This window comes from Ostrinia nubilalis, chromosome 30 (genome assembly GCF_963855985.1).
Source record: "Ostrinia nubilalis chromosome 30, ilOstNubi1.1, whole genome shotgun sequence".
Classification (NCBI taxonomy): Eukaryota; Metazoa; Arthropoda; class Insecta; order Lepidoptera; family Crambidae; genus Ostrinia; species Ostrinia nubilalis.
In genome coordinates this window covers 2,113,208-2,128,976 of record NC_087117.1, presented here as the reverse complement: position 1 = coordinate 2,128,976, position 15,769 = coordinate 2,113,208, and the positions used below count along the sequence as shown (strand labels likewise).

At 35.0% G+C, this 15,769-nt stretch overlaps 2 protein-coding genes across 3 annotated transcripts in view; one reads left to right on the top strand and one right to left on the bottom strand.

The window, feature by feature from the left end:
- LOC135086143 (interleukin enhancer-binding factor 2 homolog) overlaps positions 1-15,769 on the top strand; it is a 44,152-nt gene that overhangs the window by 20,601 nt on the left and 7,782 nt on the right. The window contains exons 2-3 of the mRNA XM_063980946.1: positions 11,952-12,080; positions 12,914-13,045. Coding sequence (XP_063837016.1) covers positions 11,952-12,080; positions 12,914-13,045 — 261 coding nt within the window. The remainder of the gene's footprint in view (positions 1-11,951; positions 12,081-12,913; positions 13,046-15,769) is intronic.
- Positions 4,442-15,769, bottom strand: part of LOC135086140 (uncharacterized) — a 221,352-nt gene continuing 210,024 nt past the window's right edge. Inside the window, exons 2-4 of one of the 2 annotated variants that reach the window (XM_063980943.1) lie at positions 5,760-5,884; positions 5,096-5,182; positions 4,442-4,899 (exon numbers count right to left, since the gene is read on the bottom strand). In XM_063980943.1, coding sequence (XP_063837013.1) covers positions 4,494-4,899; positions 5,096-5,182; positions 5,760-5,761 — 495 coding nt within the window. In that variant the 5' untranslated portion in view covers positions 5,762-5,884 and the 3' untranslated portion in view covers positions 4,442-4,493. Of the gene's footprint in view, positions 4,900-5,095; positions 5,183-5,759; positions 5,987-15,769 lie in introns of those variants that run through there. The other variant, XM_063980941.1, reaches the window with a different exon arrangement.

The window sequence follows — 15,769 nt, the reverse complement described above, 5'->3', positions numbered from 1 at the left end:
GACTACGCTCCACAAAAAGCAATGTTTATCCTTATTTCGAATATTAATACATGCTTTTTTCTTTTTAATCACTAAAGGTAGGTCAACATAAGTTGATCCAGACCCTCTTAAAGGATCGAATTTGTTAACGTTAACGTCTAAAGATATGCTACTTAAGAAAGTCCAGCCACTGTCACGCTCTTCAAATTCTTCTACCTTTTTTTTAATAGTACTTACAAGTGTTAAAAACATTTTATCGTAATTAAAATTGCGATGAACGATAAAATTCTTAGTAGTAAAGGACTTTGTTTCGCGAACATTGTTCTTAAATAAAAGAAAACTAGCATAATATTCAAAGTTTACCTTTACGCTTATATGTTTCTTCAAAGCGATCTGCAAAATATTATTAACTTTAGAATAGATACTTTGTAAAAATGTATCAGGTAAGGCGTTCTCAAATTCCTCTGTAGCAACTATTCTATAAGAAGCGATTCGACCACGGAAAGCTGTTGCAAATTCAACAACACCATCAACGTTAGCCTTCTGAGTCGAAGCACTATTCCTATGTCTATTACTTCTTAGATGCCCTACCCACTGTCTGTTCCCTACTTGTAATGAACAATCAGAACAAAAAGGCATTTTATAATACTTACTTACTTACTTACAGTAGTAAAATTAAATTATATTTACCTAGCACTCGAGTAAAATGTTAAAATTATTAAGTATTACACACTACACTACTCGTTTACAGAAGCAGTAAATATTCATTGGTTTAAGAGCCCAATTCTATAAATTAATAAATGTTACTGAAGAAAAATGTGTGTGAGTGTTTTAAGTGTGTGAGCGTCTGTCAATTAACTATATTGCGTGAGCTCGAGTTAGACCAGAACACGGCTAGCAGACCTCGACAAAACCTATTTTACTTGTGCTCAAAACCAATGAAGACTTACCGAGTATTTTTTTAACCAAAATACCTTATTACCTTAACCTTTACCTTGAAAACCTGTCCTACCTCTCAAAAATTACCTTTTACCTTAGTAGTAGGGAATTTAGTGCAAGAACCCCTCCACTTTGGTATAGAAGGCTCATTTTTGCACCAGTTGTTCTTTGGGTGCTCCTGAGTAGATTTCCGTCGGTAGACATCGGGAGCCCCCCCTGTGGTAGCAGGGGGAGGGGGGGGCAAGTTTCCTTCTGCCGCGCTTCACTTTAAGGCCCATATCTTCAAAACTATAGGTATTAGGGCAAGTGTGGTATCATTTTCGGATAATTAAAGGATGGCGAATTCATTTCTAGAACAAACTTTTTGCCTTTTCATACAAAAAAATAGAAATATTGAGTAAAATTCACAAAAACCAAAAAGTGTTTTTTTAAATAAACGTCGTTTACTTTTAAACCATTGGAGATAATCTAATAAAAAAAATATGACCTGAAAGCTACATTTATCAGGATTATAAATATATACCATTGTATGGCACTTTTTTCGAAAAAAGTAGGTGAAAAAAATTTTTCTTCAGGACACAGCGGGCGAATTTTGATGCGCGTCGGAAAAAAATATTTATTTTATCCAAGAATTCATACTATTTGGTTCATAAGCAAGTAAAGATTATTATTTTACAATTTATTTAGAGTTTCTGGCACATCATGCTACCATGATTTGTATTTTTGCTTCAATTAATTTTGAACTCTATGTGTAAGTCATAGGGTTGAAAGTAGTTCAAATACATTTTATTATTGAAAATATCATTAGAAGAAAGCACTAAATAAAGAACTTGAATTTTTCTAAACGTCTAATGATTATTATTAGTATTTTAATTAACATTTTTATTTCTACATACTATTGTACCAGTGATTTAACGGAAAGGTAAGTGTGAGGAAAGTGAGGATTGATATTATCATAGTACGGGAGATTATTTTTAGCACAAAGGCTACGGCTGTGACCATTATATGTAGTTGTTTTTTCAGACATCACCAGCTTCTGCATTACTTCTTGCACTAACATCTCACCTTTTCCAGGCAAGCTTCGGCAGCTACGGGTAATTGCTCCATGTAGGCTCCATGTTGCTATCGACACTGGTCCACCCCCAACCAGTCAGGTAAAGGGAAGCCGGTGTCGGTTGCTTGCAACTGACCCTATACGCGAACCCCTTGAACCAACTAAATTTTAAATAACTTAAAAAAATCATAAGGACATACTTGACATACTGATACAAAACTGCCTAGGTTGGTGGGGCCCACTTACAGCACTCGTTCATAGTCAAGCATGTAGTAATAGTAGGAGGTACTTGATCTAAAACAATACCAGTGGACTATAAGATAAGTGGGAAAAAAACAGTGGATTGAGCTAATAAGTGGATAGATATTGAACAAGGGACAACTAGAAAAGAGGACCAAAATCCCAACAGAACAGCCTAATCTGTTTTACTGACAGCTCCAAGCCAAGATGGCCTGGCCTTGGGAACGGGACCGGGAGTCTACTGTAAACACTGCGAACACAGTGAACTTTTAAGGAGGTTTGCTACAGTATTTCAAGCTGAATTCTACGCTATAATTTATTATGTGTGCACTAAAAACAGGGATGTAAAAACGCAATATTTACATCCTGGGCCACAGCCAGGCAGCACTCAAACAAAGCCATCGCCTCAATAAAGGTTGAGTCTAGAATTATTCTAGATGCAATCTTAAAGATGAACAAACTCTGAAGGCATGACAAAGTGTCCCTGATGTGGGATACCTGGACATACAAGGATCGAATGCAATGAGAGAGCCGACAGTCTAGCGAGACAAGGGTCAGAGACGATACCTATTGGGTCAGAACTGATAGTACCTTTATCTAAAAGCATAGGTACCTTATGGCCATAATATGGCCATATCCAAGAAGCACAGGGCTTAATGGGAAAGCTCCAACGATATAAGCCTCTCCAAATCATTCCTAAAGGGAAATACAGGGTCATGGAGAAAACTTATCAAAGGTAAGCCCAAGCAATTACAGATACGCAAACTCGGCATTATGAAACGAACCACATGTCCCACAAAATGGGCCTATTAACAGAAGCTCTCGAGCATGTGGAATACATGTGGGGTCCATGAAACAATACTGTTAGGATGGGTCTGCTTGGGTCAGCATATCCGGCATCAGAAGACTACTAAGTGGCTTTCACTCAGACGCTTAATTCACCTAACTAATGGATAGGATTTTTTTGGATGATAGGGCATAAAAAAGGGAGAATAGAGATCCTAATGGGTCGCTATGGACTACGTTTAGGTGTGGCCCTACATAAGATAACCCAGATAGCTTTGTATCAGCATTGGCGACTGGCAGTATATCAAAGGGTTTGCGTATAGGATCAGTTGCAAGCAACCGACTCAGTCTTCCCTTTACGCGACTGGTTGGGGGTGGACCAGAGTCGATAGCAACATGGAGCCTACATGGACCAATTGACCAGCTGCCGAAGCTTGCCTGGAAAAGGTGAAATGCTAGTGCAAGAAGTAGTGCAGAAGCTGGTGATGTCTGAAAAAACAACTACATATAATGGTCACAGCTGTAGCCTTTGTGCTAAAAATAATCTCCCGTACTATGATAATATCAATCCTCACTTTCCTCACACTTACCTTTCCGTTAAATCACTGGTACAATAGTATGTAGAAATAAGAATGTTAATTAAAATACTAATAATAATCATTAGACGTTTAAACAAATTCAATTTCTTTATTTAGTGCTTTCTTCTTATGATACTTTCAATTCAATAATAAAATGTATTTAAACTATTTTCAACCTTATGACTTGCACATAGAGTTCAAAATTAATTAAAGAAAAAATACAAATCATGGTAGCATGATGTGCCAGAAACTCTAAATAAATTGTAAAATAATAATCTTTACCTGCTTATGAACCAAATAGTATGAATTCTTGGATAAAATAAATATTTTTTTCCGACGCGCATCAAAATTCGCCCGCTGTGTCCTGAAGAAAAATTTTTTTTCACCTACTTTTTTCGAAAAAAGTGCCATACAATGGTATATATTTATAATCCTGATAAATGTAGCTTTCAGGTCATATTTTTTTTATTAGATTATCTCCAATGGTTTAAAAGTAAACGACGTTTATTTAAAAAAACACTTTTTGGTTTTTGTGAATTTTACTTAATATTTCTATTTTTTTGTATGAAAAGGCAAAAAGTTTGTTCTAGAAATGAATTCGCCATCCTTTAATTATCCGAAAATGATACCACACTTGCCCTAATACCCATAGTTTTGAAGATATGGGCCTTAAAGTGAAGCGCGGCAGAAGGAAACTTGCCCCCCCTCCCCCTGCTACCACAGGGGGGGCTCCCGATGTCTACCGACGGAAATCTACTCAGGAGCACCCAAAGAACAACTGGTGCAAAAATGAGCCTTCTATACCAAAGTGGAGGGGTCTCCATACAAATCATTGCACTAAATTCCCTACTATAGGGCTTGGGGTCGATACATAAAAATACTATAACTAAATAAAACATAACACTAAACCGAACACATTACTTTTTATTACTATAAAATATGGGCTTGCTATCAGCGAACAAGGAGGACTTGGTCTTCTGCAAGAACTTCTGCAGACAAGCCCACTCCGGCTGGTCTCGGTCGAGCTGCGCCTTCAGCGTCACGAGAGCCTTGGTGTAGCGCAGCTCAGGCGACGTCGTCAGCGCGTCCTCGGTGGTGTACACACGCGTCTCCACGTAGTACGGTCCGTCGAGGAGCGTGCGGCGCACCACACAGCCGTTAGCAACGCGGTTGCTGATGCTGCTGTCAAGCTGCTTATTGCGAGCTGGCGAGCGTCGCGCGTTCTCAGCAGCCACACTTTCTTCGTCTTCCGACAGCAAGCCCAGTATATCCAACGTCTCTTGGAGCTTCCCTGTGTGTCTGGGTTTCTTAGAAGAACCAGCTCTGTAACATAAACAAGCTGTATTAATATACACATTTACGTACATTTACGTTGCAAAATAGTCTCGTTCACAACTACATAAGAACCTCTCATCGTTTGTTCAAATGAATCTACATTTAAAAACAAAACAAGTACAAAAAAACACATAATAATGAAAGGTGTGTATGTATATATGTGCTTATATCTACACTTGCTTACCTGATAGACTCTTTGGATCTACTCGCAGACTTTCGCTTCGTCTTTGGTTTGCGTTCAGGCTCGAAAAATTCTAACTCTGAATCAGACCTGCAGAAAAAAAAACATTTGTAATGCACAAATACCATACTGAGAAAGTCAGAATTCCTCACATACATCGTAAAATCACTGGAATTGCAAACATCACTGATTTATGCTTTACTAGCTTTTGCCTGTGGCTTCACCCGCGTGGAATTCAGTTTATCACAGATCGTCATTAACTATTAACGCCAAGAGTAACAAACATACATACATCTAAACATCCACACAAAGTTTCGCATTATTTGTGATCAGTTCTTTGGTATACCAGTGATTATGTTTATCTGTAATAAGGCTTGCAGACCATGAGCTAAGCTAAGTTAGTTTAGTTTGGCTCGCATAGCTGACACAATTTTCCTTACTTGTGTGCAAACTGCACAAACACTATTGGAAACTGCGTCAGCTATGCGAGCCAAACTAAACTAACTTAGCTTAGCTCATGGTCTGCAAGCCTTATTACAGATAAACATAATCAGTGGTATACCAAAGAACTGATCACAAATTTAGGCTAAGTCCTAATCGCAGTACTAACATAACAACAAATCACAGTAAAGATAGTCAACATAAAAAATAGATAATATGTACTCACATGTTGAACACTCACAATTTTATTTACGTCACTGATGATGATGATTCCTCGAAGAAATGACTTTACTGGAGCCGATTCTAATGCAGGAGCACTTCGAAATACAGAATGAAGCTCTTGGTGCGAACCTCCAAATTTAAAGGGAAATTATCGTTAATTCAGCAATAAGTTTAGGTTCAACGAAAACGATTGGTGTACCTAGTGGTAAATGTCAGAGATCGGAGGTTCGATTCCCGCTCAATAGTTTTTTTTAACGTGAACATTCGAGCAAATGAACCAATAATAGTTTATTAATTTATAAGAGTCGACTTTTTTCATGCTTATAATACAATAACATAACTTACTCTTTATAGGTACAGATGACTTTGAAATCGATAGCATCCTTTTAAAATAAGATTCATGATACATAGTAGGTACATTCCTCAAATATGAGACAAATCCAATGAGTTAAAATTTCAATATTGAAAATCTTGTACAGACAACACATCATTTCATATTTCGATGTATTGTTATTTTGCAATAAAATTAATAGGCTGATGTGCTGTTGACAGTACAATAGTTTTAAACTTTTTATAAGAGCACACTAACAGAAATACACAGTAAAATTGACAAAAAATCTCATTAGATTTGTCTCAAATTTAGGAGTGCACTATGTATCATAAGTAATACATAGAGTTTAAATACATAGAATTATAATATTAAAAACATGCTTTTGATTTGAAAGTCATCCTGTATAAAAAACATTATTATCATTTTCTGCAGTCGGATAAAACTGTTTGCGTATTTCGTTCTCGCCAGGCCTTATGCTTAAGCACACTCAGCTATTTACGAAAACTAGGTCGATGACGCAAATACTTGCATGAAAATAATGCACCTCGGCAAAAACAAATTAATTATTATATTTTGTATGTTATATTTTATGATTTCTATCATAATTTGATTTATTAAAGTACGTACTTATCTTATTACATATTGCATACTTTCGGGAACATTTTAACACTTTAAATATTTGAAAAAAAAGAACATCAAACGTAAAATCATAACATTATTTAATCACTGTTTTCTTGATTTACTTTTTAAATGCAGTATTAATTTAAATCGGCTATTTGTTTTTTAATACTACTTATTTTGTTAATCGGAATAATCCTTAATCTGAGAGTTAATTTTACAATTTAACTTAGGTATTTCTTGAACTACCTTTAGCATTCAAACGTACCTACTATGATGACTTTTGCTCGTATTTTGTAATTTATTGGTTTACTAAATAATTAAATATTTTCACTTAGTATGGAATTATTTATTTATTATTCAATAATTAAAATAAATTAAATCAATTATTCTCTACATCTAATGCTGTATAATACTTTGAGGTCTTACTTTGTACTTATATTAATGAGTAACTCGTAAATAAAAATATTATAAATAGCTTTTGGCCGCGGCTTCACCCGCGTGAAATTTAGTTTGTCACAGATCGTCATAAATTATAGTCTATACCTATAATTCTGGGTTAAACAATAATACTGTAAAGTTTCATCAAAATCCGTTCAGTATTTTTTGCGTGAAAGAGTATAACAAACATTTTAACATCTAGACATTACATACAAACTTCGCATTTATAATATTAGTGAGATATGAGGTTGATACAAAGACATCAATTTATTGTCTCGGAGCAAAAAAAGTTAATTGAGTTGTTAAGGAATCGAACCTTTCACCCACAGCGTAAAAATGAAAACTCACAGCACCACTGCACCATTGATCTTCTGTATTTAAAAAGTCATAGGCTTAGAGGTATTTTACCTTTTAAATAAATGTTAACATAATAAATAAATTTATGAAAAAAAGCTATACCTAGCTGTGTTTTATAATATGATCATTCATAACACCTAGATGTTTGTTTGTTTGCTCTGTTAATTAAATTAGGACCTACATTTACTATTAGATATTAATTGAAAGAGAAATCATACTTTCTTATTTTGTATTCAAAATCAAAAATTTCGTCAATTTATTTCATTTCATTAATTACTTTAAACAGTCAGGAATCGGTGCATTAGGTATGAGTATCGATCAGGTGTCACGTTACGATATCCGCTGCTTGCGCAACGAACGCCGCGCCAGCCGCGCGCCGCCTGATCATGACAATTTAGTTTATTAACCTAAATTTAATTTTGAAGAATTTTATTGTGTCTAAGTTACAGCAGCTAGTCACCTATTTAATTTGTAAAAAAAAATGATTTTCAAATGCATTCAAGTATTAGATTCAAATAATGTATTAAACTACTAGCTTTGCCAGCGGCTTCACCCACGTGAAATTCATTTTATCACATAAATTATAGCCTATAATATGTTAATCTGGGTTATACCTAAACAGTAATGTACTGTAAAGTTTTATCAAAATCCGTTCAGTAGTTTTTGCGTGAAAGATAACAATCTTCGATACATGAATCCATAGAAACCTTCGAGATTATAATATTAGTAGGATTCGCGAGCAGACTTTATTATGTCTGCGTACTTAGGTATTCATCTCCTTTTAGATGCTGGATTCATTATATCTCAATCTTTGTAGTTTTTAGAATTTTTAGGTATCAAAGAAGAACGGTCATCTGTGACCCAGGCCCGACAGAAACGAGACAATACCTCAGTTTTTTTGTCATGTCTTAATTAGTTAAATTATATATTTTTTATATTCGAAATCTATGTATAACACCAAAATATTACCCTTTGATTTTGTTCAGGCGTTATACAAAAACTAATACAAAATGCCTATTTATCACCAAAATTGGTAAATGTATGTACCTAAATGTCTATTACAGCTGCTATGGAATGTATCTAGGTGACCTGGAGATACATCCGGATTATACAGGGTGGAAACGATGAAGTTACAAAATCCAAAAATTCAATGTTACCAGCTTCCATAATCTGTAACCTATTTATTGGTACCATTTGAAAGAGCTCGTGAAGCACTTTCAGAATCAGTAACTCGTTTTTCGATATCTTGTATAGTTTAGAAATAATCAAGTGAGATCACTTATCGTTCCATATGTATAACCACCCTGTATAATCCGACTGCATCTCCAGGTCACCTAGATACATTCCATAGCAGCTGTAATAGACATTTAGGTACATACATTTACCAATTTTGGTGATAAATAGGCATTTTGTATTAGTTTTTGTATAACACCTGAACAAAAACAAAGGGTAATATTTTGGTGTTATACATGAGTCTGGAACTGGTCGCCGACATTCGTTTCTTCACATGACTGCCCGCCGACACAACATTTCGTATATCGCCGCTTCGCCAACAGAACCTTTCACCAGCGTACGATTCGTCGACAGCACAGTTCGTCATTAGATATTTCGCCTACGAACGATTCACTAAGCCGATACTTCGTCAATTAGGTAACTAATCATCTTAGAATTATTCAAATAAAGTTAGGTACTTTCGGATTTATGAAATTTAGCATTAGGGAAATACACATAATAAAACTTTTAATAGTCGATGAAAATAGAAAAAATAAAAGAAAATAGGAAAAAACATTATGATTTAATGTAATACAAACTTAAATAAGCAATACTTTTGTAATGTAACAATCGTCAAAATCTATATTAATTAATTTAAAAAAATCATGGTGAACCAAAATACGCTTTCCGCCCGCGGTTTCGCCCGCGTGGAATTTTGTCTGTCATAGAAAAACTTTATCGCGCGCGTCCTTGTTTCAAAAATACCGGGATAAAAACTATCCTATGTCCTTTCTCGGGACTCAAACTATCTCTATGCCAAATTTCATCAAAATCGGTTCAGTGGTTTAGGCTTGAAAGCAAGACAGACAGACAGACAGACAGAGTTACTTTCGCATTTTTAATAATAGGAGTATTAGTATAGTAAATACGAGTATTGCAATTATCTATTTATGTAAGTATAAAGTTTTTATTAAATTTGTAAATTTAAATAAGAAAAAAAAAACAAGTTTGATATGAATAAATCCGAAAGTAACTTTATTTAAATAGTTCTTTGTCTATCTGTCTTGCTTTCACGCCTAAACCACTGAACCGATTTTGATGAAATTTGGCATAGAGATAGTTTGAGTCCCGAGAAAGGACATAGGATAGTTTTTATCCCGGTATTTTTGAAACAAGGACGCGCGCGATAAAGTTTTTCTATGACAGACAAAATTCCACGCGGGCGAAACCGCGGGCGGAAAGCGTATTTTGGTTCACCATGATTTTTTTAATTAATTAATATAGATTTTGACGATTGTTACATTACAAAAGTATTGCTTATTTAAGTTTGTATTACATTAAATCATAATGTTTTTTCGTATTTTCTTTTATTTTTTCTATTTTCATCGACTATTAAAAGTTTTATGTGTATTTCCCTAATGCTAAATTTCATAAATCCGAAAGTACCTAACTTTATTAGAATATTTATAAGATGAATTAGTTACCTAATTGACGAAGTATCGGCTTAGTGAATCGTTCGTAGGCGAAATATCTAATGACGAACTGTTCTGTCGACGAATCGTACGCTGGTGAAAGGTTCTGTTGGCGAAGCGGCGATATACGAAATGATGTGTCGGCGGGCAGTCATGTGAAGAAACGAATGTCGGCGACCAGTTCCAGACTCGTTATACATAGATTTCGAATATAAAAAATATATAATTTAACTAATTAAGACATGACAAAAAAACTGAGGTATGTCTCGTTTCTGTCGGGTCTGGGTTTTTTTTGTATGGGGCGTGACCGTTCTTCTTTCATTCATTGATTTATTATTTCGTTCAAATACAGGTACGGTAGGTAAAAACTATGCTAAGATATCATATTGCAAGTTCCGGCGCGCGTGCACATCGAGGTTGCGCAGTCTTACCTATTGACAATGATAATCGTAATCATGACCTAAATTTTACAGCTGGGTTTTATGTTTGTATTTATCTAAAATAATAAATTCTTCCAACGAACCTCACCAATTACCAAGTTCCAAATGACTAGTCTCATGACTCAGACCAGCAAGTGCCAATAATACTCACGTCGATGGTTAAAAGATGTAGTTCGAAAAAAGGTTCATATTCATCGTGCATGGTTTACTTACGATCGTGTTATTGGGCGATCTAACGCACAGAGTGAGGTCGCAAACTGCGACCGAACGAATGTGAGTTAGAACGCCCAATAACACACTACTATTAACTGTTGTTGAAACATGTTTTTGTTTGCATTTTGTTGTGTTGTATTCATCTATAACTAAAATGCATTTGCCATAGGAAGATGGCAACTGTCTAGAAAAAAGACCATGAAAACAGTGTTATTTTTATGTGGAATACTAATTGCTAAATTATCAGCATAATTAACTAATTACATAATTAATTATAAAAGTGCATTCCTTTTGGCTATTAATGAGTAATGTTAATGTAAAACAAAATAATGATATAAATGTTCTCAGCTTCTGAAAGTTGTTGATGTTGAAAACCCTTTATATGTATAACAATAATAATGCTTTAATAATGATTTGCGGGGCTTCTTTTACGTAAACAGCGTTATATTGACTGGGACTATTAATAATTACTTCTCCAAGGCTAAGGTGTGAAATCCACGATAGTCCAAACCCCACAATAGTGACGATGTCGAACTGAAACCAGATTTGAAATCTGATTAACGATGGTTTCAACCCTACTGCTGACTATGTGGTGAAACCCACTTAACGCAAGCATATACAGTAGGACGCCGATTATCCGAATTATTTGGGACCGGGGTCGATTTGGATAATCGAAAATTCTGATAATCGGACATAGGCTGGTAATAGAGAAAAACGAACTGTCACACATAGAATAAACTTAATTAAGTTTAACAAACAGATATATTTCTACTGAGCATTATTTTAGAACTGCTACAATAATGCTTTTGAGTTCCAACAAAACAAATAAAAAATTACTTGTTTTTTAATTTTTTATATTACACTTAGGACCGATTCGTATAATTGGCGATTCGGTTAATCGGCATTCGGATAATCGGCGTCCTACTGTACTTAGCTTCATTACTTTGTTTGTTGAAGCCAGTTGACGTCCACGGCCGATCAAAGACCTCCTCCAAAAATTTCCACAAAGACCAGTCCTATTTACGAGAGTAATGGCACTATTAGTAACTAGTGCAAGGCAAACTTTACTTTTGACTATAAAACAATTCAAAATACTAATATACTTATTCCAGGCACTCCTTAAGCGTCACGCCGAGCTGTGTCCCACGCCAGCGGAGCAGTCGGCTGTGCTGAGCCTCGTCACCAAGCTGCAAACAGTATTAGACAACTTGGTCGTCGCCCCTGGTGACTTCGCTGCCTGCGTAAGTAGAGTTCCTAATTCACCATCATCAATTTTGGTCATTTATGCCCGTTTTCACCATCATTCCCTTATTTTTAAGTGACCCCTATGGTAACACATTACAGGCATTTTGTTTTCATAGGGGTCACTTAAAAATTACGGATTGATGGTGAAAACGGGCATTAGTCTCACAAACAAATAAAGCACAATTTGGCCTATTGCAATGACATTGTTGCAGTGCTTCTTCGTAGCACTTGCCAAACATTTGTCTCAAAGCACTGCTAGTGCGAAAAGAAAATAAAAATGATTAGCAAGTAAAAGAAATATGTATCTAATTTAGCCTAGGCGGAGATCACCGACGTTTGTTGGCCGATATTTGGATCAGGCTGTTAATCAGTATGGGCTTTTATGAAAGTGCGCACATTACACATATTATTATTCGGTATCGACCGATTTTTCATACAAATTAGAATCGGACCCAACAGTCGGGTGGTCTGCGCCTGGGCTTAAAAAGACATTTTTGATTATGATTTTACATTCCCCGCACTGTCTAAACTAGGCCTATGTATAAATGTTCTCATATTTCTACCTCAGTCCCCTCTTACGACATCCATGGAAGAGTGAGTCATACGCCCGTATTCACAAACGATACTCGCTTAAGTGAAGGAGGAAATCGAACGCACAGCGTTGAATAGAGCTCTGTGATTGGTTCGTGTGTCACCCTGTGCGTCCACGTGCACTGTGAGACCTCATAGTAATGTTTGTGAATACGTTATTCTATTTAAGAAACATTCATTTTGAAATAGATAAAGAATATATTTGTATCAAAAAGGTGTTTAAATTAAATTGTTACAGCAACTGGAAGAAGTAAGGCAGGTGGGCTCGTACAAGAAAGGAACGATGATGGCTGGCAAGAATGTTGCTGATATCGTCGTCATCATGAAGACTTTGCCCACTAAAGAGGCTGTTGAAGGTCTCTCTAATAAGGTTAGTTTTTGACTTCTTTTAACGGACATGAATGTTTTTTTGCTTTTCACCACAAATAAAGCTAAGTTTTAAAGATGAAATTTTTATGTGATTTATCTGATGTTTAACACTTATGGACACTGAACTGCTATAGCATTCATAACAATTAAACTTATATTGTGTCTGGGTTAATATCCTTAAAAGTGTTAATTAAAAAATCATTGACCAATTAAGCAGGGTTCGAGGATATATATCAAGGGATATATATCTTGATATATATCCGATATATATCAAGCCGGTTTTAATGATATATATCAACTTTTAAAATTTGTTACTGTATTTGTACTTTTTGACATAAGATTTTTATTTTTTTAGTTGATTTTTCCGTATTTTAAAGAAATTTTATGTTTTTGCTTTATTTGTCTGATTTTAAGTTTTAAAAACATTAAAAACATGTTTATGTAACACTTATGCAATAGTATTCATGAATAATACAATAAAATAATAGTATGGCTTTCATACAAAATTGATATATATCAAAGTTGATATATATCGGATATACAGGGTGTCCCGTAATGTAACGTCAAGCCGGAACTGGGTGTTGAGGCAAGTTGTGCTGGTTATCAGAAAAATATAAAAAAAAATCAATGTGGCATATTTAAAAAATAATAGGCATTTAAAAAAAAATCAAAAAATTCTACTCCAGGTGACGGTCCTTTTGCTCGTGTTGCCACAAATCTTCACTTTTTCAAAATTTTTTTTTTGTTATGTAACCCTGAATAATGCTTCTCTAAATTGTTATCAAAATTACAAAACCAGCTGCTCCAGCTTGGATGAAAAAAATACATTATTCCCAAAAAAAATTTCAAAATAAAAATTTTGCCTAGTTTAAACTGACTGTACTGAAAAAAAAATGTACTACGGGAGTGTGGCAAGTGACGTCATAATTTGGCGCATTTAGTAAGGATTCCAAAATGGTATAACACTTGGTAAATTTTTGCTGTAATTGTCGACAATTTTTGTTTTTTTGGAAATAGTCCCGTTTTTAACTTTATCTACCTTGGTTAAAAAATATTATTCTAATGTGCCCAAAATTCAAGTTTCTGTGACCGACTACCGTACAGTCAGTCACAGAAAATTTGGCACCATGACAGTAATTAGTAGTTGACATACTGTGACAAAAGTCACCCGTGCGCGCGCGCCTTTACTACCTGCTCTGCCTGCACTTGTACCTACTTGGTAACAGGGATAATAAGGATATGAAGTTTCGGTTATGGATACGGTTACGGATATTAGAATAATATTATACCGGTGGGTGCGTGACAGTTTATATAAGTTTATATGATATAAATTCATTTCAATAACGTTCATATTGTATAATAAACGTATGTTATAATAACACTTGATATAATTTTTTAACATATAATGTTTACTTCATATAATAAATCATTTCTAATAATGTCATTTCAGATACCAATCAAAACGTATAAAGACATTTGATATAAACCTTACTTAATCTAAGACTCATTTGATGTAATTTTGTTTAATATAAATAATATTTCATATAACCATTACATAAAATAAATATTATTTGTTATAACGACTATTTGGTATACTCTTTAATTGATATAATTTCTGATAGATATAACTTTTAGTATGTTCTTCTTTAGCTTGACTTATAAATGACTTTAGTGACAAAAACGAATCGCTGTAAAACCGACTCCACGTAGTCTTGTCTGCCCTACCCCTAGAGTGTAATTTAGAAGCGCGTAGGCACGGAGGGGCGAGGCGGCCTGCGGGCTGAGGAGCAGGCGTCGAGCGAAAGCCATCTGCGACGATTAGCACGCGAGGGACCGCCAGAGCCCCGCAGTGCCGGAGCCGTGACAGAAGTCTCAAGTTTTTAGTCAAATTTGCATGCTGCATGCCTGCTTGCTTGCCTGCTTGCCTGTTTGCTTGCTTGCTTGCTTGCCTGCTTGCTTGTCTGCTTGCTAGCTTGCTAGCTTGCTCGCCTGCTTGCTTGCCTGCATGCTAGCTTGCTTGCTAGCTTGCTTGCTTGCTTGTTTGCTAGCTTGCTTGTTTGCTTGCTTGCTTGCTGCATGCAATGCTTATTATAACAATTGAACTATAAATAAAATTATTATTGTTATATGATTTAAGTTTTATAGGAAAAGAATTTTATCTCATTTGATTGTTCGACATTTTATTTTTATATGATTTGAATGTTATTTGTTTTAAATAGTATACATTGTAAGTTTTATAGAAAACATTCATTATATCAAACCATTTTATATCAGTTAATAGTTATTTGTCTTAAAATTATTAGTTTTAAAATTATATCATTCGTTTATTATAGTAAATAATTATTATATTAAATGATTTTATATAATTTGATGTTATATCCTCTAAGTATTATATGATATGTAGTTATATCATACATTACACACCCGTTTCGGTTACGGTCACGGATATGAAATCATTTCAGATTATCCGAAAGTCTCGGATAATTTCGGTTACGGAATTATTAGAATTTCAAAAATGTAGGTATAATACAAATAGCAAGATGCTGCGTGAGCGTGACCCACATAGCTACTTTATGTACCAACTAAGACAACACCTATGTATGATAAAGGTAAAACAGGCTGGCATATTAGATGGTGCCAGCGAATGCCAGACAAGTTGGTAACAAATATTAAGATTTAAGGTACAAGACGGGCCGCAGACCGCAAACTGCAAAACTATGAAATC